At 36.8% G+C, this 24,680-nt stretch overlaps 1 protein-coding gene across 5 annotated transcripts in view; it reads left to right on the plus strand.

Moving 5' to 3' along the window:
- COL11A1 (collagen type XI alpha 1 chain) overlaps nt 1-24,680 on the plus strand; it is a 199,621-nt gene that overhangs the window by 168,806 nt on the left and 6,135 nt on the right. For all 5 annotated transcript variants that reach the window (XM_018558297.1, XM_018558298.1, XM_018558302.1 and 2 more), the window contains 15 exons: nt 8,113-8,166; nt 11,262-11,369; nt 11,783-11,836; nt 14,224-14,277; nt 15,951-16,004; nt 17,263-17,316; nt 17,406-17,513; nt 17,981-18,034; nt 18,453-18,506; nt 19,805-19,912; nt 20,079-20,132; nt 21,232-21,267; nt 21,594-21,647; nt 21,894-22,140; nt 22,972-23,084. In XM_018558297.1, coding sequence (XP_018413799.1) covers nt 8,113-8,166; nt 11,262-11,369; nt 11,783-11,836; nt 14,224-14,277; nt 15,951-16,004; nt 17,263-17,316; nt 17,406-17,513; nt 17,981-18,034; nt 18,453-18,506; nt 19,805-19,912; nt 20,079-20,132; nt 21,232-21,267; nt 21,594-21,647; nt 21,894-22,140; nt 22,972-23,084 — 1,206 coding nt within the window. The remainder of the gene's footprint in view (nt 1-8,112; nt 8,167-11,261; nt 11,370-11,782; nt 11,837-14,223; nt 14,278-15,950; nt 16,005-17,262; nt 17,317-17,405; nt 17,514-17,980; nt 18,035-18,452; nt 18,507-19,804; nt 19,913-20,078; nt 20,133-21,231; nt 21,268-21,593; nt 21,648-21,893; nt 22,141-22,971; nt 23,085-24,680) is intronic.

Below are 24,680 nucleotides of genomic sequence, written 5' to 3' on the forward strand. Positions count from 1 at the left end.
CATTTGCAGCAAACATACTACAAAATGTTCTCTATAAGTGAATGCAGAGCCATTAAATATATCATTTTACTTGTCATGACATCATTATTCCTCTGTCATCTGTTGATGTATCATTGAGAACAGAAAGGAGGGATCTGTAAGGTGCCCTACGTCAAAACCCTTGGGCACCTGACTGATGCTCTATGCCACCAGACCAACGGTGGCATGACATGTCATGTATTCATGACATCAGCACTGCAAACCTTGCACTATGAGTGGCTGTTAAACAACCGATTGCCCTGCACTGTGGAGAGAACAATGAGGCTGGTCATATGGAACAGAAATGCAGGGCTGGGGGCATTATTTATGCTACATGGATGGATGAATTTCTTATCATAGAAGGAACTGGTAAAGAAAGCATAGCATGTTTCAGGTAAGCCACAAGACAGCTATTGTACGTATTCATTAACTGTTCTTCCTGTAGTTCAACTTTATAATGGATTTCCACTCCTGACCAAAATTGTGTAAATCCAGACATTCAGCTCTCTGCAATAGGGAAGTGCCCGGCCCTGCATAGATCACTGTAGCTCCTCATAGTTCTACCCTTGATTTTCATTTTTGTGATGTAACTTCACTCTGTTTTCAATTCATTCATACAAGGAGGTAAGGAGGCTGAGAAGGCCTAGGCAAGATACTTGGGGGTCTATTCACAAAGCTGCCGAAGGATCTGGCCGTAGCTTCGGCCGATCCTTCGGCTAGCTTCGGCCGCAGGACCACTTCGGTTCAGGAGAACCGAGGGGGTGCTGTACGGGCTATTCACAATAGCCCGTACAGCTCCCAATCACGGCCGAGTTTAAAAATTCAAAATAAGGTAAACTACAAAGCATTTGTTTAACAGCCAGGAAGTAAAAGCAGTGCAATCTATAATCATATAGGTGCTGTTTACAACATAGTATAGCTTTGCTTTGTTATATGACAGTAAAAATTAAGGCATGCTCTGCCAATTTACCACAATAATGTCCACCATAATTAGGTTAGTTCATAGTATTAGCTCCTTTATCACTGCCCAATTATAAAAAGAAATAGCACTTTAAGCAGACATAAGGCTTATTATAAGTCTACATTATAAGAAAAAAATAAATTCTGTGCGTTCCTTGTATTATGGGAACATTGTGTCTCTAGTGCTTTACTCATCTCTCCAGAGTTCCCATACATTGAAAGGATTCTGCCTGCAGTGTTTGCATACAGACCTATTGTATAATAATAGCTGTCATCTTAAATCAGACAAATGCAGTCTTGTATTCCTAGGGAGATGTGCAGTCCTATCACACAGGCGCTCTACAGGTTTATCATCTCTAAGTGGAAATATTTGTATGGATTGTTTTTTGTGCTAGCTAAAATCGAACTTGTGATGAAATCTTTATTTTTACATTTTCTTTGCTGATTTCCTAATCTCAGCAACGTTATAATACTTGTTTACATAAGCTATGAGCAACAAATCAAGGATATTGAAAAATTAGGACAGTAGTGAACAGTTATGTTAATAGAATGAATAATGAGAAGTGTTTTGCATTTCAAAAACATACTGTTTTTATTGCTTTGCTGTATTTTGACATAAATTCAGTTTTAACCCATTACTATGCAGCTATTGGCATGCTTATTGTTGTCAGCAAAGTGATTGCCAAATAGCATACCAAACATAATTGAACAGAACTGTGATCAGGTTTTAAAATTAGAATATGCAAAGGAAACACCAAAGCAGTCCTGGCTAATGATTTACTGGAACTAGGAATGGCCCTTATTATTGCAAGCATGCAAAAATAAATGACCCCATACGAACAATAATATTTACTGCTGGCAGGAAAGATGACAATGTAGAGGTCTCTCATTTGTAACTGTTTGGCCTCATAATATGGTAAAAAGTTTAACATAATAATTAGGGATGCACCGACCCCAAGTACCATACTCGGTACAAGTACAAGTACAAGTACAGATACTTTTCGAGCTCCAAGACTAGACTAGAGAAAAATTCAAAAGTTAGGAGGCAGCTGTCATTTGTAAGGAGCACACGGAGCTCCTGGGATTTGTACATCTCTGTTTTAATGTATGATTTTGTTTTGATAAATATAAATAAAGAGATGCACCGATACCATTTTTGCAAGTACAAGTACTGGTACATTTTTGTTTTATGTCATGTGACAGTTTTTCTAAAACAATACAGACTAATGATTTCAGGACAGTGGTGGAGCGCCAGAGCCAGATCCCAGCTGCAACCGTTGCAACCCTGGTAGTTCTCATGAAAATGCCAAGTATCGACACTGCTACTCAAAAAGTATCAGTGCACCCCTAATAATAATGATTATTACTACCCATTTCTTACCTTTGCTCTCTTTGGCTGCATTGAAAAAAAGTTATAAATCAAAGTGGTTAAATTAATTTTAGATCAGAAATGTAAATCGAGATTTTTACATTCAGGGCAAAAGGTTTCTATAAATGCCCTCATCCCCAAAACCAGGCAACCATTTTGAATCCTCCATGCACCTTTTGAATGCTATTGCACAAGACAATGGCAGCTCATTACTTTAGTTGTAAACGACATACCAACATTACTGGTATTTTTAAATGTCCTTTTTTTAGTGAATTACTTTTCTTCCTGTTACCTTTAAGTTTAAGACTGTTGACCTAGTTAAATCTCTGACAGCAAAAACAAATGATGGGTTGAAGTACAGGTAGATAACAAGGAAATGTTCACTTAGGTCAAGTTCACAGTAGCACCCAGAGTACAACATCTCGAAATGCAAGACTTTCATTTTTAAGCAGTTTTTAGGGTACAGTTGTTTTTTTTTTTACATGCTTCAGGAGACAGTTATAGACTGGAGACATGCTACAAATTCATGTGTCCACATTTATTCTCCTTACAACCTCCTTAAAATTACTTTGCCATATTTCTCGTTAGAAGATCTGTTTTAAAAGATCAGAGGAAAAACATTAAATGAGAAAAGTGATGAACAGTACAGAAACAAATAATAAGAATTGTTTAAAGAAAAATAAACCAAACCATTTAGCTACTAGAAGCCAGTCTAAAACATATGTTTCTTTACTGGCCCAAGTAAGCACCTTGGAAAACAATAGCCACAAGTTGGGCCCCAGGCGCTACAGTCATTGGTTACAATTAGAAAATGAACATGTTGAATAAAAACCACTGCTACTACTTATCGTAGTTATGATGTATTGTAAGTGAATACACAACTAAATGAAAATATATAGATTGATACAAAATTGAATGCACTACATAAAGTTATTTCTAAAGTGTTTGTCAGTGCTTTTTGTGAATTCATAGTATGTGCAGATGAATGTCAGAGGTTATATAGTTCACATGTTTTTCCCAAAATCTCACTCTGAGTGAAGAAATAGCTACCTTATGTCTTCTTTTATTGTTTCGGGGAAAATAAGTACAATTTAAACAGTGTAAGGGTCAAGCACATTCTCTGATAACAGCTATAAATTTTTCTTTGCCCTCATTGTTTCCTGTTGTAGAAAAGTAGCTACTGATGCTATGCTATTATCTGCAAAAGGAGAGATTGGCAGCTTGTTGGTTCTTTAGCCTAAGACAGAGAGAGGGCCCTTGGAGAACAGGTGAACCCTACAGCTTTTTCGCACATGAACAGCAGTTGGTTTAGACTATTTTTGTAGCCTCTCTGTGCCAGCAGAATTTATTTTGATAATATTTTCTTTCCACAATTGTACTAATTGTAAGTATGCATCTGCATTGAATATGATACAATCTTTAAGTCAAATGCAGTTAGATGAATACAGCATGGGAGCATTCCTGTACCATTATGTTTTAGGGTTGAAGCACAATAATTCATAATTAGCATTCTCCAGTGTGTATTAAAATGTAGTTTTAACAACAGCTAGGCTTTTACCTTTGTGTGTTATTGGGTTTACTAGTCCAGTGGCGCAAGACATCATTTTAAACAGCTAAAAGCACCATGTGTAAAGGGGCAGCTAGAACAAATTTGTTCACATTTGGCCTGTACAGGAAAATAATTTACATACAGGCTAATCTTTTACCCTCTAAAAACTCTATTAATGACTTCAATTTGGCATCTAAAGTGTTAGGCCTGATATACAGAATATGTAGCTGATGCTGAATAAGACTATGACCAAAACAAAAATCAAGGCAAAAGTATTCTTTAAATTTACAGACTTGGTTTTCAATTTACAGCAACACTATTAAAAATGAGTACTGGGACTTTTCAGGTGCTACAGAGATAAGTTACACTGTTATAAATATTTTATTATTAAAAACATCCTTTTCATTTTGCACTTTGCATTTTCCATATTTAAAAACATTTTAAAAAGGAATTACTGAAAGACAAATAGAGCTTAAAGTGACACTAAACTCAGGAGTTAAAGCTTAAAAATGCATTCAAGTACCTTAACTAGTAATAATACTGTACTTTGTGTATCACTCAGCTGTAGATCCTCAAATCATCTTTGAATTCATGCTGGCATCGTCCTTCCTTCTGGGGGGTGGCAACTTTTGTTCCCCATGGTTCCTGTGTGTCTTGTAAAGAATCCACCACTCCAGCTCACTCCCGTGATGGACTACAGTCTTACCTTGATTTGCTCATTTGTATTGAAATCATAATCCATTATGGGAGTGATCTTGGAGCGGTGGCTACTTAACAACACACACAGGGGCCATGGAGAACAAAAGTAGCCACCCTTCAGAAGGAAGGACAGTTTCAGCAGAAATTCAGAGCTGATTTGAAGAGCTACAGCTGAGTGATACACAAATAAGCTTCATTTGTAATAATAGTTAGGGTACATGAATGTATCTTTAAGAGTTAACTCCAGAGTTTAGTGTCACTTTAAGATGCCATTCACGTGCTAAAAGTTCAACAATGAGCTGAATTAAGTGAAGTTTACACATTATATCCTCAATGTCCCACCTACCACTTCATATGTTTAAAATTATTTAATTGTCACAGGCTGATTATGATGATGGGGCCAGGTTTTACCCTGTTTGGTAGGGCAATGAGAATATTATGTGGCAACTGTGATTGTTACAGTTGATTTGTTTTTAAATATACAAAAGTGCAATAATAAAGGGATGTTCATAACAAAAACATATGATTAACACATCTTTGTAGAACCTGAAAAGTCCCAGTATTTACTCATCTTCAATGGTGGTGTTGTAGTATAAACAGGGATGTAGTGTATTGACCTAATTGGCCAGTTCTAATTCATATATATGCTACTTTTCAAGTGAAAAACTTTCTTGAGAATCATGTTAATTGATTTACAGTTGTTACTGCATCTAGAACATTGTGTTAATGAATTTAGAGTAGTTTTAGCATCACAATGGGAATCTAATATTGGTGGCTGTCGGAGAAATAATGATGTTTTGCCTAATGTGATACTATCATCTGTCCTTAGCACTTAACTTGATTAGCCTTGCATTCTGGAATTCTGGTGCTTTACTTTCCAGTATTAATTACTATCAGAAAATGGTTTATGTGAATAAAGAGTTCCTAGAGGGTTTGCTTGACTTTAATCATCTTTTGTACACTTGGCTGATATATTCAAGGCCTTTTTGGCACCTGTGAAGAAATTGTATTATTTCCATATTTATATAGACTATACATCACTGTTTCCATTCCAATGAATACTGCATGTTAAGACATTTCAGTTCTATACACTAGGCTATAAAAAAAAAACACACACCACTTATAAGAAATATTTTGTTGTGTATGTAAAGTGAAACTTTTTACTTTTTTTTCTACCAGTCCAGCTTTATCATAGAGGTATAGATATTTTTAGTCAAATATGTATTTTGCTATTCACAAAGCACTAACAAACAGCAAATTGATCCCCATTCATTCAACCTTTACTACAGCAATAATTCATCTTTCTACCCGCTCTGCAGAAAATAATAGTTCTTCTCTGAATTTAAATAGAGATTTTAGTCATATAACACTGACTGTGTCCAGGGTGATGTACTTGCCTGCATTGCTTCACACTTTATGGCATTTTTATTTGCTCTCTTTACTTACAAAAATGCATGAGGTCAAAAGCTACTCTTTCAAAGTAGAATCCTTGTCAGCAGCCAAAAATGTTACTGCACAGAAAAGTCCTTCCCTTGGGATCTTGTAGTCCAGAAAAATGTCAATTTTACATGAAATATTTAGAAAAAGATTGGTTAACACAGCCAATAAGGACTGTTCCTCAATTCTAAACTGTGATAAATGAATGCCAGTGAAACATGGTACAATACAAAAATAAGGGAGAGTAGCAGGGGCCTTGGAATAAACTAGAGAGACTTGACTTAATTTGTGTCCATATTTGTCCTATTCTGCACTCTAGAAGTGCCAAATACACACTGATTTTGAGGAATTATCTTCCCCTTTTTATACCACTGGCGGAACTGATCATTTAGTTGTCTGCAATAGACCGTGGCTGCATTCAATTGGTCTCAACATCGCCATGTTATTATTATTATTATTATTATTATGCAGGATTTATACAGCACCAACAGTTTGTGCAATGCTTGACAAAATAAAGGGAAATAGCACAATTACAATGCAATGTAAGATGAGAGGGTTGGACAGCCTTGCTCATAGGAGCTTACAATCTAAAATATAATATGTACATTTGTTCATTAGCAAACTGACATTAAATCCAATACATGACAAATTAAGCAGAGTTATACACAAATCTTGATTTAGAAGACAGAGCAGAGAAAAACATGTAGCTGTTCCCACAATGTTGACAAATGAAAAATGTGTGATTTTCATATATTTAATGCATTACTAAATATGATGTGTTTGCTTCTAAGTGTTTTTGTAAGTAATTTTTTTGAATTTGTTGATCAATTTTCATCTTATTTTCAGTTTATTGAACATCTGAATATACATACTATAGGTTAACTCAAAATTCCTAACCTGGACTGTGCAAAATTAGAAGCATCTTAATGCTAAGTTGCTGTCTTTGGTTATATTTATCAGTCCAGTGAGCTAGAAAATAATGGCAAGAGGCTTAATGTGTGCTTCAGATTTCAAATCTAACGCACCTCACAGAATAGTGTTTTAATGTTTGCTCCTGAAATAAATATTTTTACATTTTGCATAAATTTAAATAAAGTTATGTTCTCTAAATCTTAAAAATCTTTATGCATACCATAATGACCAAACATAGCCATGGTAAATTTAGACACGTTTTATAGAACTTCTATGATAGCAACAGTTTTAATGTTATTGCCATTTAAGTTCCCTAAACTGCAAGGTAGCAAGATTGTATGCAATTATTAAATATAGCATAAGTTATTGCATGTACAATATATTTAAATAAATGTTGTAAGCCCAGACTTTTGCAGATCAAAGAATAGATATGCCAAAATGATAGATAACTACTTTGAATTATTTTAACATTTCCTAGAATTAAACAAGCATCACTTTTAAAAATCCATTTCTTACATCACCAACAATGTTGTTATCTCAGGAGAGCCATGGCCATCAAGTAAGCATCATAAATGTTTTAGAGTTTGTGTATGGAAAAGTTCAAATCAATGGTAAAGTAAAAGGGGTTAGGTTTAAAGAGACTTCAAGCATGAGTACCTTTCTATGATAGAGAAGTCATTAAAAAAGTGAGGTTTTGTCCAATGTAGATGGTGAAGGGAACATTATTTGCATATGAAACACTGAAATCGAGAGAGCAAGATATTTATTGTTGAACGGACATTAATATGTTGCTTGAAAGATAAAAGTAAATATTACGGGATATGTGTTGCACACTGTGTCTGTGATGTTTTGATTTATTTTGTAATTTTTGTCTGCAAATTAAATCGAAGGGGTTATATACGTTTTCTGGTATTAATTGGTGTGTATGATCAATAGCGCAGCTTGTCAAATATTTTTTTTTGTTTATATCAAGTTTGAAGTTTAATTGTATTGAAGAGTTGTAGCTGGGTGGGAATGTTACAGTTGGAGAGCACAGAAACTATTAATATTTATATTAAGCATCATAATTGTGTTTTTTTTAACTGCACTTTTAAACATGAAAGCAAGATTTTATCTAGTAAAGATAATGAATCATCAAGTATATTAAGGAAATGTACTGTCATTTTAGGGTGAACCTGGAGAGGCTGGAAACCCAGGACCCCCTGGTGAAGCCGGTGTTTCTGTAAGTCCTAAACGATACTCACTTCTCTGTGAAAATATTTCCATTTATTTTAGCATTAACCCAAAATATCATAGTACTGTGTGTAGTAGTTGTGTCTTGCTGGCCGTTGCTGTTAGCTGATAAGTTTCAGTCTGCTTGGTTCTTATAATATAAGACATTGCCTAACTGCTTAATCTAGAGACAGTCGGTTTGATTTACAAAAGGAGTTGAGACTGTTCACTTAGCAACGTGAATGTTCATTTTGCAAAGTGAATACTGTATTACCTGAGGTTAGTAAAAAAGGTGAAGCTGTAGTTAATGCAATCAACCAATCATATTATAGCAAAAATCCTGTTTTTGATCTTAGCGTCATTCAAAAAATACTGCCCTCCTGAACCTTAATCACACCCTATTGTATTTAAAGGTTTAAATCATGTTCCCCCTTTCCATGTTTTCCTCAAGACTGTATATTTTAAGTCCTGAAGTCTTTTTTGATGTGTGTTATCCCTCAGAACTTTCACTATTTATGTTTTCCCTCTCTGGAATTTCTTGAGGTCTCCAGAACTGGACACAGTATATTTAATGAGATCTGGCTTTTCCCACTGCCAGGCCATGCTGTTTGAATTTGTGAAATAAGAACCCATCAATAAGTTTTCCTCCGTACTTCTGGCCAAACTCTACCCCCAATACTGGATTCTATCAGAGGATTATTTTTCCAGAAGTGCATTATTTTGCATTTAGAAAGTTGAACCCCATTTTCCACTGGTTTCACCCATCTTTAGAGAATGCCAAATCATGTTCCATATTACAAACTCATCCAGGACTATCAACCTTATTGCACATTTTGTGTCCTCAGCAAACACCTTGCCCACCAAACCTTCAGTTATATCATTTGCAAATGGATTAAATAAAACAGGACCTACTAAAGACTTTTAGTACATCACTAGTGATTGGTCTCAGTTGTGTTAGAACCCCATTTACAACCACACTCTGATATCTATCCTATCAGTTGTGATCGAACCCCATTTACAACCACACTCTGATATCTATCCTTAAGCAAACTGCATATCCAAGAAATACCCAAGGCTTAAGTTTTAGCTTGCACAACTTTTTAGGAGATTATTTTGTGGAACTGTATCAAGTGATTTTTTGGAAATTAAGATAGATGTCCACAGCACCACCCTAATCTAAAACATTTGTGATATAGTCAAGAAATTTATATTTGTCTCACACGGTTTGCCCTCAGTAAAGCCACACGGCTTTGGGTCCAGCAAGTTGTGAGTTTTTAAGAGTATCCCCATTTGTAATTACCAGGCAAAGAATATGATCTCTTCTGGTTGGGCTTTTTACTAACTGTTTAGAGACAGCCCTTGTAAAGCCCCCAACATATCTTTGTTGCTGCATGTAAATCCAGTTAATGTCCAGCAAGTTAATGTCACTCATGATGGAATCTTCTCTCTTCATTGTTATTTCAGTTATATTTTCAATCAACAGGTTAGCTTAATCCTTATACTATGTTGGATGCATATAGACTACACCAATTCTAAGGGAAGATCCCTCTCTGGTTTGTAGGCAGACTCAGAGGGCTTCAAGAAGTTCATTAGATTAATGTTAGTTTTATGCTATTTGTGACAAAAATGGCAACTCCATCATTCCTACTCTTTCTTTCCTTTATGGGCTGGAATAGTTTTTATCCAGTCAATTGAATCCCCAAACCATGGCTCTATAATCACAATGAAATCCAAGTTATCCCTAGACATAAGAGTTGTCAGCTAACAAAGCTTGTTACTTTAGCAACTAAAGGCATTAGTGCACATGACATGACAAATACTGCTATCTACAGTTGAATGTTTAATAGAATCTTTAACTGTATTAACTACCCCATCAGCCAAAACCTGTAGAAGCACAAACCTTTACATTCTTTTTACTTGCTGGGGACAGAAAGAGTCCTGATCACTTAAATATCTTCCTCAATTTCTCAGTTTAAGTGCATTGTCAAAAACTCCACCTCCATACTAAGGAGCACATTAACCTTGTGTAAAAGCATCTGGCAGTTTTATTGCCCACTAAACTAGACAAATTAAAGGAAACAGTAAGCCACAATGAGTGAAATAAGTCTTAAAGGGTCTCATTACATCTGCTGAGGGCTACACCTACTTACCTAAGATTATAGCACTTTAGTAACAATATTTATAGTAATATTTGCAACTCACAATGTATTTTTCAAGAAAATGGCCAAAATACATTTCATGAAGTCTTCAGATACATGTTAGGTTAAGTGTTTCACCTAGGGAACATCTGGGACATCAATTGAAATTCAAAAACTAACTGAGGCCCACAACGGAGTGAGAGGGTAGCCCCAAACTACATTTTTTTACTTGCCAGCGCTGAACAGATCAATGAAGTTGTCTCATTTTGATTGGATAACTCATGACTAATGGATAGATTGCATTGCGAACAAGCATAGCAAATTAAGAGAGTTATGTAGAACAAGAAAGTGTGATGCTTCCTCAGATTAGTGTATATGTTGTTATACATCTGGCCTGTGTACAGTACCTGTAACAATTTAAGTAGTTTAGGGAGGTATTAGCTTTGAAGTGGCACATATCTGTGCAGCAGATATATTGTTTTTGTCATTTGTGATAATTAACATGACTACAACATTTGCTATGAAACCCAATTATTTCTACCTACTGTTCTGCCACTGAAGAATTCATTTAAGTGGTGGAATCATATCAGTAATTAAAAACTTCCCCCTGTTATCACACCATATTCAACAAGCTAATTTACTGGTATCTTGTGATCTTGTCTGCCTTTACTTAAGCATATTGGCTACTTCCCTTCCCTGTCTGATAGCTTAAGAACTGCTTTGTAAGCAGAGTGGAATGTGAAAGAGACATTTGCGATGGGATGGGATTTGAGGGATGACATAGATTCATTAAATAAAGACAGTACAGGTATTTTAAAGCTTTAGATGTTTTTTCCGATAATAACAATAGTGGTAATAAGGTTTTAGATACTTCGTAAAAATTGTTCAGGCCTAATATTCTTTTGGCTTCAGAGGTCCTATTCAAACACTATATAATCTATAATCTGTATATGTGTATTATTTGTAGGGTCCTAAAGGTGAAAGAGGAGAGAAGGGAGAAGCTGGACCATCCGGAGCAGCTGGACCAGCTGGTCCTAAAGGCCCACCAGGAGACGATGGACCAAAAGGAAATCCTGTAAGAAAAACATTTAAAAGACAGCTATTTTTTTCTCAAGTACATCTCTGATTATGCCATCTGAGGAGCGATAATTCATCCTCTTAATGTGTGCAGCTTGAGATACTGAGTTCAGTTAACAACTGGCTTCTTTTAGCAAAGCTGAAAACTGAAATAGCCAACTGTGTAAAAAGAAGACTAGAGAAATACCTGCTAGTTGGATAGAAGACTGCATAATATTTATATGTAATATTTAATTTTTATCTGACTGTAAAAAAATAAACTATTACATAAAACGTTTAACCATAATATATTTAAAAAAATATGTATACTGGCACTATACATTCCTTTTAAGTCTTGGTGTTTCCTTGTATTTGATAAAACTGTATATTTAACATTCTTAAAATCATCTCTTCATTTCTCATAATGTGTAGGGTCCTGTTGGATTCCCTGGAGATCCCGGTCCTCCTGGAGAACCTGGTCCTGGTGTAAGTGATTTGAGTGTATAAAATGTATTTTACTGATTGCTAACGTTGAATAAAAACCCTTTTTTTTATAACTGATTGTGTAAATAATAAAGAGAAAAGCATGTCAAAATATTTCACTACTTAACAATCACATACCTTTATATAACTGCTGGATAATTATAATAGTACCGACTTCAACGAGCCATTGCTTTCCTGCACCTTCATAGCTTTGATACACATTAGAACATGTCTTATCATGTCTTATCCTTCTGCACAGAGACAGGAACTTAGGTGAAATCTATCCAACAGCAATGAAAATTTGACAGAAGTATTTTGTTTTACATCTTAGCACTTTTAGCTCAAGAGCTGTAAAAAGATCCCTTACAGAGTGCAACCTGTTGGTTAGTAATTAGGAAAATTTTTGTAGCAGTAAATGTAACATTTTACATTTACTGGACTAAGGCCACAAGCACGCGGCCTTAAAAAAACGCAATGCACAGTGTCTTTTGTGGTCAGATAGGAATGCAGGTGTATAGGCTTCAGTAGGGACATGCACACAGGTGCGTAAACATGTGCTGCATTCAGATGAGGGACAGAAAATTGAACAATCTGTAAGTACATACATTTTATAAGTGTATGCATGTATATACATGCATACAGGTTTAAATTAAGTTTGAACAAGAAAATACATTCACAACGGAGCAGGAGGAATGGGACTAGAGTTGCACGCATTTAAATGCATACTTGTCTCCACATCTAAACGTAAGACTTTTACTGATCATTTACACTGCAAATTTTTGTCCAGAAAAAAGATGATCAGTAAATTTCTTATAGCTTGAAGAGGAAAGAAAAAAAATATAGAAGGTGGGGAATTCTGCCCCTGTGATTCAGTTAAGCCTGAAATCCCCATAAATGTACATGCATTCGGATGAGTGGTCAAAGGTGAGGAAGTATGGAGCCCATATGCCTAATTCACTTTTGAAGCGTGTGAAGTTCAATTGACCTCAAAAATATGTCTAAAAAACCATCACATAAATATCCCACCCTGCAAAATGGATCATATGACCAGATTCAGCAGACTGTTGGCATAATAGATTTTTACAAATTCTGTCATCTCTTAGGGGTCTATTCACTAAGCTGCCGAAGGGTTGCTGTACGGGCTATTCACTATAGTCCGTGCAGCTCCCAAATTCGGCCGAGTGGCACAGTCCAGCCGAAGGCATATGCATCGGCAAGACTGAGCCGAGGTGAAAGCCGAAGGTGGCCGGCCAACAACCTGCTACTGACTGCTGGGTGGAGCCAGCCGTCATCTCACGGCTGGCTCCGGGCAATTGTATAGGCAGATCAGCATCCCTGGTTACCAGGTAACCAGGGACACTGATCTCCAGACAGCCCAACTCTCCTGGGCACTCCGGGAGTCTCCCGCTATTAGATAGCGGCTCCCGACCGCCCGGGAGAGTAAACCTTTCCCTGCTCTGTTTTTTTTTCCTTCTGACATCGGAGTCGTTGGCTGCCATCAGAATAAAAAAAAAGAACCATAGGAATGCATAGCTAGATTCCTATTGGCTATTTCAATTTGCAATAGCCAATAGCAAAGTAGCTATTGCACCCACCCACTGCTGCTGTCAATCAGCAGAGGGGACCTGAAGTTCTTCATCAGGTCCCCTCTAGTGATTGGCAGCAGCAGAGGGCAGGTGCAATAGCTAGTTTGCTATTGGCTATTGCAAAGTGAAATAGCCAATAGGAATCTAGCTATGCATTCCTATGGTGGAGGCGGGGGGGAGTGGCTGCACTTTGTCATCATACAAGCACTCGGGCTGCTATAGAGCGACTTGAACGCTTGAATTTCACAGCCAGTACCGGCTGTTAAAAGAATTTTGTGGGATTCTGCTTGCTCTCACAGAAAAAAAAAATTACGTACATACACATCCACCCACCAGGAAGAGTCTGCCGTCCACCCATGTATTTACAGCAGGCAGACGGCAAATGGTTAAGGACTGGTAAGCTGCAATATATTACATTTTTAGATAACGTTCAATAGTGTAAGTATAACACAACAGAATTTCACTTCACTGTAAAATGTATTCACTGCAAGCACATGGATTATTCTGTAAGGTATACACAATAGACCTTATTTAATAAGGCAGAGAACAGTGTGCCAAATACGTTAACCTGTAGCAGCTAGTTCCTTATTATTCTGACTTCTTAAGACTAAAGGTGAAATCTTATTGACTTCCATAGGTTACTGTCCATCACTGGTTTTGTAAAGCCTTATTAAATAAACCTGGTTTTGTGATTTGTTCTGCGGAGAGAACTTTCACCGGTAACAAAAGCAGACAAATAAATTTAAAGTCAATTCTATTCACTATTTTATATTGCTTTAACATGTTTTGTTTTTTTATCTAAAGGGTGCAGATGGCCTTTCTGGTGACAAGGGTGAAGATGGTGATTCAGGTCAACCTGTAAGTATTGTTTTTTTAACTCCTAGGAGGCTCTTTACGATTCCTACCTTTATTTCCTGAAGTGGCGTAGCTTTTTTTACCAGAAATATTTTTTCTGCTGTTGACTCTTGCACTTAAGAATATAAAGCATGTTTTACATGACAACGTTATTATTTTCAAAGAAATGTCTGCTCCTAAATATGTGACAGTAGATTTAGATATGAGTAATCATATAATCATTTTTTGGCATTTTTTCTCAATAGTTTAGCAACCAATAGCATAATATAACTTTAATTAATGATGTGAATACTTACATTTTTATAATATATACAGAATAGACATGTTCATTTGGACGCGGACAAACTTACAAATCAATGAAAATCAGTTGATTTGGCGGTTCCTCCGAATCCGAAATAACAAATGTAATACGCCTGAATATACTAAAACGATATTCGGGCGTACATTAATGAATTTTCAAAACACACCGGCGTGTTCTGTACATGCCAGCCGCCATCTTGGAGGCGGAGCGTGTGACGTCACATAGCGGTGCTCGAAAATGCGGGTGCCGCCATCTTGTTGTATACCTAGATCTACTCCAAAATGGAAGCTCACATGCTCAGAATGCGCCGGCGGCCAATATGGTTGCCACTCATTCTGCGGTTTCAGTGTACAGTTTCAGATTCGGAGGCTCTTTGCCTCCGAATCCGAAACAACATTATAATTAGTTTCCTTTGACAAAACGAATGAAAATGTTTTTCGTTTTCATTTGTTCCGTCTGAATTTTTTTTTTTCTGTTTTGCACATGTCTAATACAGAATATCTTCACTTCAAAACATTTACATATGTATGACTAATTGAATGCCATACAGTTCAACAACTGTAGATGTAGCATTCCCCAACATGATAGAATCTCATTGATATGATACCACACATTGAATTTATGGCAGAATTACCCTACCCATGATATCCACTAAAAGGGTGAGGAACTAAATACTGGTCCTTATTATGCATTCTGCATAAATAATATTAAAACTGACCAATGGAGGTAAAGAACTGAAAGGCCTGCGTATAACAGATCACACTGTATCACAAGAAATAACAGGGATGGAAAAAAGGGAAGATATTATCATATGCTTTGTTATATAGCATTAATTACAATTACAGACCTTGATTTTTTTGTAAGTTACAAATATTTTGTTCCTATTTTTGGCCTACTTAAAACTTTAATAAGGGGTCATTATATATTCATTTGGACTAATTGTTAGGTTTTCATGCTAAATAAATTAGATGTCTGTGAGCAGCAGTGTGATTCCAAACCTGAATAAATGTGTTTGGTAAATAGTTTTTGTTAACATTTCTACAAATGTATAAAAATACAAATGTTTGACCTTCAGTAGGATAGCCTTGTTAAAAAAGGACTTCATCTGGACTTTTTTTCTGTACTGGTTATGCTACAGTTAATTCAAGTATAGCAAATTGTTCAGACTTTACCAGGATATGTGTTTCACTGGTGAGCATCTGTTAAATAAATGACTTCTATTTCTATAACTGGGACATCTCTGGATGACCTAAATAATAGGAAATATGTTGCTAGACTTAACTGCATAACAAACTTGACCACTCGTAACATTCTTTTAAACAGAGAACCTATCAGTGTGACTTATAAAATTAAAAAATGTATTTACACTTTACAGGGCCCTCCTGGTCCATCTGGAGAAGCTGGTCCACCTGGTCCTCCTGGCAAGAGAGTAGGTTTTATCTATATATTGTCCTTCAGTGGTTATATGTATCTTTGGCTGTAGACTGTCTTACATTCTGTCGTATGCACTGATATTTTTCTGTTACATCATGTAGAACAAAGATTGCCTACATTATTGTCTGTCTATATTAATAAATAGTGATACTCCATTTTAAAGCTAATACAGTTAAACAGTCTTCTCAGCTTGAGAAAGATTTAAGCACGCATGGGTAGGAGAGTTCATATTGATGAATCATTATTGCAGAGTGTAATAGAATATTGATTCAACTATGCCTTGTACAAGCAGATAGGTAGGAACAGTCACTGGCATTAACTAAACCTTAAACGTTTCTGGAGGGTCAGACATTTACACATATATAATATTTTACATGTCTGCTTATTGGTACCATGAATATGATCCTTTCACTTGCACTTAATAGTTCATATTATTTTCTAATGATATTACTAATTGTATTTTTGGAGGTATAAATGCATACCTCTGAACAGTACTGACTTTGAGAGGTTTGTTCTAATTTTTAGGTTACAAAAAAGGAAGGGGGGGTGATTAACAGTAGGTATTATATGGAACATATTGTCAAATTGTGAAAAAAATATTGGTGGGGTTTAATGATTCATATTTATGACTAAGCTGCAACCTAAACTGGTCATGCAACAAGTATTGTCATCTTTGGCTGTCTGGGCAGAATCATGAACACCTACACCTTCATCAACCCCACACCAACCAGACCCATGATGATTGGAGGGGAGTTCTATTAAAATATAGGCATCTGAATATGTTATGAATTGGTTATATAGTGTATAGCATATTTATTAAATGGCTTGCTGCATACCATAGTAGATGTACATTTCAGATTTAGTGGCAAGAAATCCTTTTTTAACAGCGCACATGCAATAATTGAATATTTATGTTAGTATGAACATTGTTGAAAAACAAATCTGCATAATAGTGGCAAGAAAGCATCAACACGTTGGCTCCCAGCAGGAAACTGCATAACTGAACAATTTTCATCTGAGAAAGTACTGTCCTAAAAATACAACTCACTCTACCCTTTCTAGCGCTGACACGCATAACTATAATTTACATATACTAGATTGGTTATATGCTGTTATTCTTATTAAGTGGTTTTTCATGTTGAAAACTATAAAGTAAGTATTTTACAGAATTCTTCCTAATCTTCTGTATGATATGGTAGGGATTTCAGGTAGTTTGCATGTTGATTTTTGTTTACATCTAAACTTTTTTCTAGGGTCCTCCTGGATCTCCTGGCACAGAGGGAAGACAAGGAGAAAAGGGTGCAAAGGTAATGGTTTTCAGATATTAAGTATGCATCCCTTTTATCATACCAGCCTCTTTGTGGTGTTGCAGCATGTCAACTTTTTTGTATTTTAGGGTGAATCTGGAGCAGAAGGACCTCCTGGGAAGACAGGACCTGTTGGACCTCAGGGCCCTGCAGGAAAACCAGGACCAGAAGGTTTAAGAGGAATTCCAGGACCTGTGGTAGGTTACATTTTTCATGTTGAAGTTGGGTTAACCAGCAACAAAAGGCAATTTGACACAGCTGTTTTCTAGTAGGCCGAATCAGCCATTGTTTTTTTATATCCTACTGACTTTTTATCTGCCCACCTTAGAGTTTAGCTGGTCCCATTTGCTCCATTTTCCATAATGTAAACTAAATTAAATTTGAATCAGATATCCAGTAGAATATGTAATGACTCTGACTGGTGTGCAGGTAAGCTAACAGATCTTACCACTGGAGTCCCAAAGAAATATAAACTGTTAGGTGGTTTAACTCTCCACCAACTCCAAAATTGCAAATATCAGTCTTATATGTACTGACCCTTTAGATATTATTTTATTCATACTAATTTTAAATCTTTAATTTGCTAGCCAGCTTACTTTGTTCCCGATAGAAAATCTAGCACTACATACTTATTTATCTAAATTTGTCTTTATTTTACTTTCAGGGTGAACAAGGTCTTCCAGGTGCTTCTGGTCAGGACGGACCTCCAGGCCCAATGGTAAGTGATATGAAAGACCTTTCCTGACCTAAATCATCATCAGTTATTTAAAAATAGGAACTATTTAGCTACTATGATAATGGAGGAGCATGACTTCACCATCTGCAGTTGTGTTCCTGAATTTGATCACAAGTAGTAGACTGTGGTTTAAGGCTGAGGAGCTTTTTATAGTGTCCCCAGCTGTCAGTGAACTTTTTTCATTGTTTTCCACAATTAAAAATGTGCTTTTGAATCCTGTCTATAAAATGGACATAAATTAACTATCTGGGGAATCTAAGTACATTTATTAACTTTACAATTTATACTCCAAAACACATTTTTTGGGGGGTAATTGTCATGATCACATAAATTCACTGGGCATTTGTTTTGTGCATTGCTATGTAGAATGGTTTTCTCAAAGTATATACTACTATTTCAGGGACCTCCCGGACTTCCAGGTCTGAAAGGTGACCCCGGCACCAAGGGAGAAAAGGTAAGGAACACAATTATTTTGCTATTATTGAGTTTAAGAGTGAGCTTCTTTAGCTGAACGTGCCTGTAGACCTTTGAGGGAAGTTGGACATGTGTGAATGATCTGACCACCCTCGGGCAATACATGAATGTGCACTTGGGCAACTGTTCATGTTTTAGTTTAATTGAGAGGGATAGGAAAATAACATAATCTGCCTGTGCTTCTCATCACAGGAGAGAACTATAGCAATTAGCATAGCAAGTCGTGCTTCACCTGATAGTAGTCAGTCAGTGGGCACTTGCCCCCACAGACATGATATTGTCACTTGAACTAGCTGAAAGAAATGCTACTAAAGAGCAAATCAAGATCTGGGGATGTAGACAGAGGGACAGGGAGATGAATGCAGCTTCTTCTTACACTGTCCATTTACAGGCTGGGGGAGGGACAAGACCTGTAAGTGTTACTTTACTGCAGCAGAGAAAAAATCAGGTCTCCTGTCCTGCAAGACAGTTCTGTGTTCTGTGGCACGGCTGTGTAAACCACAGTACTAGATGGACAGGTAGGTAAACAGCTTGTTTATATGTATAGGAGTTCAACTTAAGTGAGGAGGGATCGGATTGGATTGTGGAATACATAATACATTTCTTAAACTAGGTCAGCACGAGTGAACAAAACAGTTTTAATATATTATATTAATAATATATTATGAAATGATTAGTACAGTGCAGAAGCCTCTTCCTGCGAGATTTGGGATCCTCATTGTTTCCAGGATTTTGCTGGAGGGATTGTGACTTAATCATGAGGAAGCTATGGGTAAGGTAGGTATATATTCTAAATTGTATCCCGACAGATACATTTTTGTACTTATATTTATTCAGCAATTTAGAAAGGAGGGTCTAATGAGTGGACCTTGCTTTCTAATGTACAGTTTCAGGCAAACATATGCATAGCACCATCGGTCCATTTAGAAAACTAAATGTTGTGACATACTGTATTTGGAAAACAATGTTCTAAATAAGTACTTCTTCATTCAACTGTTATTACTGAAATTATTATTATCATTATTATTATTATTATTATTACTGAAATTATTTATTTGTTTACATTATGAGAAAAAAAATATTTTTAGGTGAGCCCTGATTGCAGCAAGTAGTGATCCATTATGAAATAAGTATGAGTGAAGTGTGGATTGCTGCAGAATATATTTATATATTGACACTTATATTTAAGTTCTGTTATTTACAGTATAAATATACTCTGGTTTGATATGTGTGCAGCATGGTCTGTGCATTAAATATTGATTTCTTTTATCCACTAAGGGACATCCTGGTTTGATTGGTCTGATAGGTCCCCCTGGAGAACAGGGTGAGAAGGGAGACAGAGGACTTCCAGGTCCACAGGGAACTCCCGGATCCAAGGGTGATGGAGTAAGTGTGCAAATTGTCTCAAACAAATCCCTCTCATTACATTTGCGGAGTCTTTGGTTAATCGTTGAGACATTCATTTTTTACTTTACGCTACTACATACATTTGACTATATACTGCCATACTCTAGTTTCCTTATTTTTCTCATAATGTATTTATTTCTATCAGGGTGTCAGTGGTCCTTCTGGTCCAAATGGTCCTCCTGGTGCTCCTGGGTTACCTGTAAGTATCTAACAGATCATTATTTTCATTTACAACACATATTCCATTTACCGTAACTCTGGCATCATAAGATGGTCATTTAATAGAAATCAGTCCAGACACTGAAAGTTTTATCCCCATCATATACATACATGATTTACCAAATGTTTTGATATGAAAGCATAAGCTATGAATGAATTACCTGATTCACTGTTGGATCAGCCACAGGGCAACTTAAAGTGCCCATACACTGGCCGAATTTCGGCCAGTTTTTAATGAACCTGTCAAAATTTGCACAGTGTATGGGGCTATCGGCTCCCTTTTAGCCTGCATTCCTCGATCAGCTGGTCGAATGAGCCTGCTGGAAAATCTCTGTGCAATCAGACACCTGTCAGAATACAATGCAATGGAGGAATTGCGTCAGTTTCTTTCATGCAGCCCGCGGGTTGAACAAAAGAAATGGACAGGTGTAGGTCAGCTTTAGGCAGTATCCTAAGGCCAAGTAATGTTTGAGGATAGCTCATTTGGACACAGCTGTGAACCTTCCTGTGGCTTTACAAGGAAGGATGCTTTTGTAGGCAGTTGGTATCTGGTGGGGGTATGCCAGCTGGGAAAATGCAAATTAGGTTGGTTCTCTGTGTTTATTGTATTCTTTAGCAATGGCAATCAAATGGAAAAGCAGCCAAAGCCCCCATTCTGCCTTAATCTTCCTTTGCACTGTAGAAAAAGCATTATATATATGCTTCTACCTGACAAAATTATTGCTATTTCTGCTTTTTGTGTCCCAATGTTAGTTGTTTGTTCTATGTACACTGTCAAACAAACATACCTTGAATACTAAACAGCCTTTTAATGTTTAAGGGTACCAGTATGTCTAAATTCTTTCAAACACAGTAGAAGATAACTTTAATAATCCATCAATAAATTGTGACAATGGAGAAATGTAGCATAATCAGCAACTGAGGACTTCAAGTTCTATTTGCTGTTTAATTAGCCTTGAAATGGCTGTTATGTCCATAAAGACAAGTTCCTAGAAACATTTTCAAATTGCACACTGGTAAACAAAAATATTGTGTACTGTATACATTACAAATAATAATCATCTGCATTTTGTCCATAGGGTCCTCAAGGTCCTAAAGGTTCAAAGGGTTCAGGTGTAAGTACATCATTTTACTGTTTATCTTTGCATTGTCACCTTAATTATTCAGAAGATGTTTTGAAATTCAAATGTATTCCATGTTAGCTCAATACTTTAGCTGTGCATTTTAAGACTTTTTTTTCTATGACTTTAGGAAATATCTATTGTGTTTTTCTCTGTTCATGTTCTAGTTTTTTAATTATGTTTGCTGACCAATGTAATCACCCCAAAAGAATAACTGTGATTTTTAGTAATATTAAACAGACTCTAGAACTTTAGTCATGGCCATTTACTTTTATCTTAATCATTTCTGACTGCAATTTTGCATTGTATACCACCTACAGGGTCCTTCAGGTCAGAAGGGAGATGGCGGTATGCCTGGACCTCCTGGACCACCAGTAAGTACTTGTTTAAGTCTTAATGGTTTTTTTTATACCAATACATGACTGTCCTTAACATTTTAAACTATATTGTGCTTGATAATAAACAATTTGGACTAAAACTAGTTAATAAAATCAATATAATTTGTGTTCAATACTCAATACTAGTCCTGTTATTATGTTACTATAAATACAGAGTACAATGGATCTTATTATAGTTTAATTATAGAAATGCTCTCACACCTTAAATATTAACTTTTATAGGGACCACCAGGAGAGGTCATCCAGCCACTGCCTATCCAATCACCAAGGAAGACCCGAAGATCTCCTGAAGGCATGATGGCAGATGCAGTAGACAATATTTTGGATTATGATGGAATGGATGAGATATTTGTTTCCCTAAATTCTCTGAAACAAGACATAGAGCGCATGAAATATCCAGAAGGATCCCAGAACAATCCTGCTAGAACATGCAAAGATCTCCAGCTCTCTCACCCAGAGTTCCTTGATGGTATGTAAAAAAGAGAAGCTACGTTTTGAACTTGGATCTGCTTTTTCCTAAAACATGCAAATTATTCACACTCATATTTTTTTTTTTGCTCATACATTTTGATTGGCACATTAGTGTATGTTTCATGGAAAAAAATCCAACCGTTACAGGACATTTAAAATTATTTTTGCAATATCCTTGCAACAGCAAAAATCAAACTAACAGCGCTACAGATAAACAAAATCTAACATACAAATAATCTTAAATACCAATGCTCGTGTTGTATTTTTATTTCCCTATCTGTCAAAGAAAACAATGAAACATTTTGCATACCTTAATTGTGTCCCTGCCAGTGACCAGCCCAGTTCAGCATAATGTATACAGAGCCTGTCTTTGTATCCTAGCTTATCTTGTTTCCCGCTTTCTCAGCGGTAATGCCCAATGATGTGAGCAATTCATCACATGTAATCTGCTGTGTGGGGGCCATTGTTCCATCATCTGCTATAATCGGCCTACAAACATAGCAAATACCATTTATGTGTGTTGCAAAGCAAGTGCAATGTCAGAAAGATTAACCGTGTTTCTCCCAGGTTTGACTACATTTCCTGTATGAATATGAGCATAACATTTTTATGCAAAAGAAAAAAAACTATTTACAATATACATATATATATATATATATATATATGGCCTTGCACATGGCGTGCAATCTCTCATTCAAGGAGAAAAAGGAGGTTAAAGGATTAACCTAAGATGGCATTAAGTTCTCTTGCATCAAACCAAAAAAAATTAAATCTGACTCTGTCTTCATCTTTTATGATTTATAATAAGCCCTTCTCTTCTTCCCTCCAGGTGAATATTGGATCGATCCAAACCAGGGCTGCTCTGGAGACTCATTCAAAGTGTACTGCAACTTCACAGCCGGAGGGGAGACCTGTATCTATGCAGACAAGAAGTCCGAAGCAGTAAGTTATATTAGCTATATGAGCTTCCCAGTGTTAGAATAACACAAAGTTTTACTTAGATAACCTTTTGTCTTTAAAAAATCAATAGAAGGTTCCTGAGCATAAGATGGTGAAGAATGGACAATTAAAACAAAGCTGTCATATAAGCTAAAAGCCAGATATACCAAAAATCACCTTTTTAGTCATCCTTCCTGTTCAGTGATCCCCAAGGCCGCTCACTTAAAATCCCAGTAATTCTAGGAGGAGAGGGGAAAACACAAAACGTCCCCCATATTTCCACACATTGCAGAAAATGGCACATATTCAGAACAGTCATTGTGGGCAGTCATTGGGCACCATTACTGTCAAATGTCAGAACAGGGGTGTACCACAGAGAGTTCAACTACCAACAGTTCTTCTTGTTGTCATTAATTACTGACAAATTTATTTGGGCAGTGGTGAAAGAGTACTATGAAAAATAAGTTTAGCACAGGGAGGGTAAGTTTAGTCTTTAATTTTGTGGATAATTGAGACTGCCATGCAACCATTTGCTCATATACTTAATTACAGAGTTTTTACAAATAAACGGAAGGCTATTTTATTTATCACACAATTGTATTTTTCGAATATAGCTATTTATGGGTAGTACCTACACATTTCCATCACAATCAGTTTCCCTTAATCAAATTAGTTATCACTAAGATGTGCTACACAGTTAATGTTCATTGGGTTGAACAGTCCTAAATTAGTTTATTTGAAATATTTTACAGTTCTAAAAGTTATGGATTTTTATCCGTTTAAATTACAGTGGTTTTCATCCATTTAAAAAAAAATATTATATGTATATTTTACATTATCTTTTTTTTTTTTACAAATAAACTATTAATGCAAAGTGCTTCCATGCTTCGGTATGTGCTGTGCAGTCTGCTATGTCAAATAAGAGAGCCCAGAACTAGCTCTGCACTTGATAACTGCTCTTACAGGCTGAAACTATAGATGGCACTTTCCCTACTAGAAGAAAGGGAGGGTTTTTTTCCTTCGAGTCATCTAGCTCAGTGGTCCCCAACCCCCGGTCCGCGGATCAAATGGTACCGGACCGCACAGCCTCAGTGCTGTCCCGTCCTGCAATATGGGGCAGTGCAGGGTCCCGGTGTTCGAACACCGGGGCAACGCACTGCCGACGGGCTTCACAGTGAGGGGGCGGGTCCTGTGACTCACCTCCCCTCCCGGCCGCGTCCATAGTAACAGGAGGCGGGAGGGGAGGTGAGTCACAGGAGGCGAGCCGCAGTGCGATCGGGAAGTGTGGCAAAACATTGCCTGCATTCCATTCCAGTGCAAACACAAAAAATAGCGCAAGCAGCATTGCAGTGGAACAGAACGCAGGCAATATTTTGCCACATCCGATCGCACTATGGGAGGTGGCTGCAGTGTCTTTGACTTCAATGCACCGCAACGCCCCCTCCCACCCATGAACTCAGCGGAAGATTTGTGAGTGATTGCTGTGCGTTCCAGCAGCTACCGCTCTGGAAAGCACCGTAATTTGTGTGAACAAGCCCTAAGGGCCCAGTCCCACTATAAGGAGTGCGTGCCAGTGCGTTCAGCCTCTGGAATGCAACC

This window comes from Nanorana parkeri, unplaced genomic scaffold (genome assembly GCF_000935625.1).
Source record: "Nanorana parkeri isolate BGI_ZX_2015 unplaced genomic scaffold, ASM93562v1 scaffold330, whole genome shotgun sequence".
NCBI lineage: Eukaryota > Metazoa > Chordata > Amphibia > Anura > Dicroglossidae > Nanorana > Nanorana parkeri.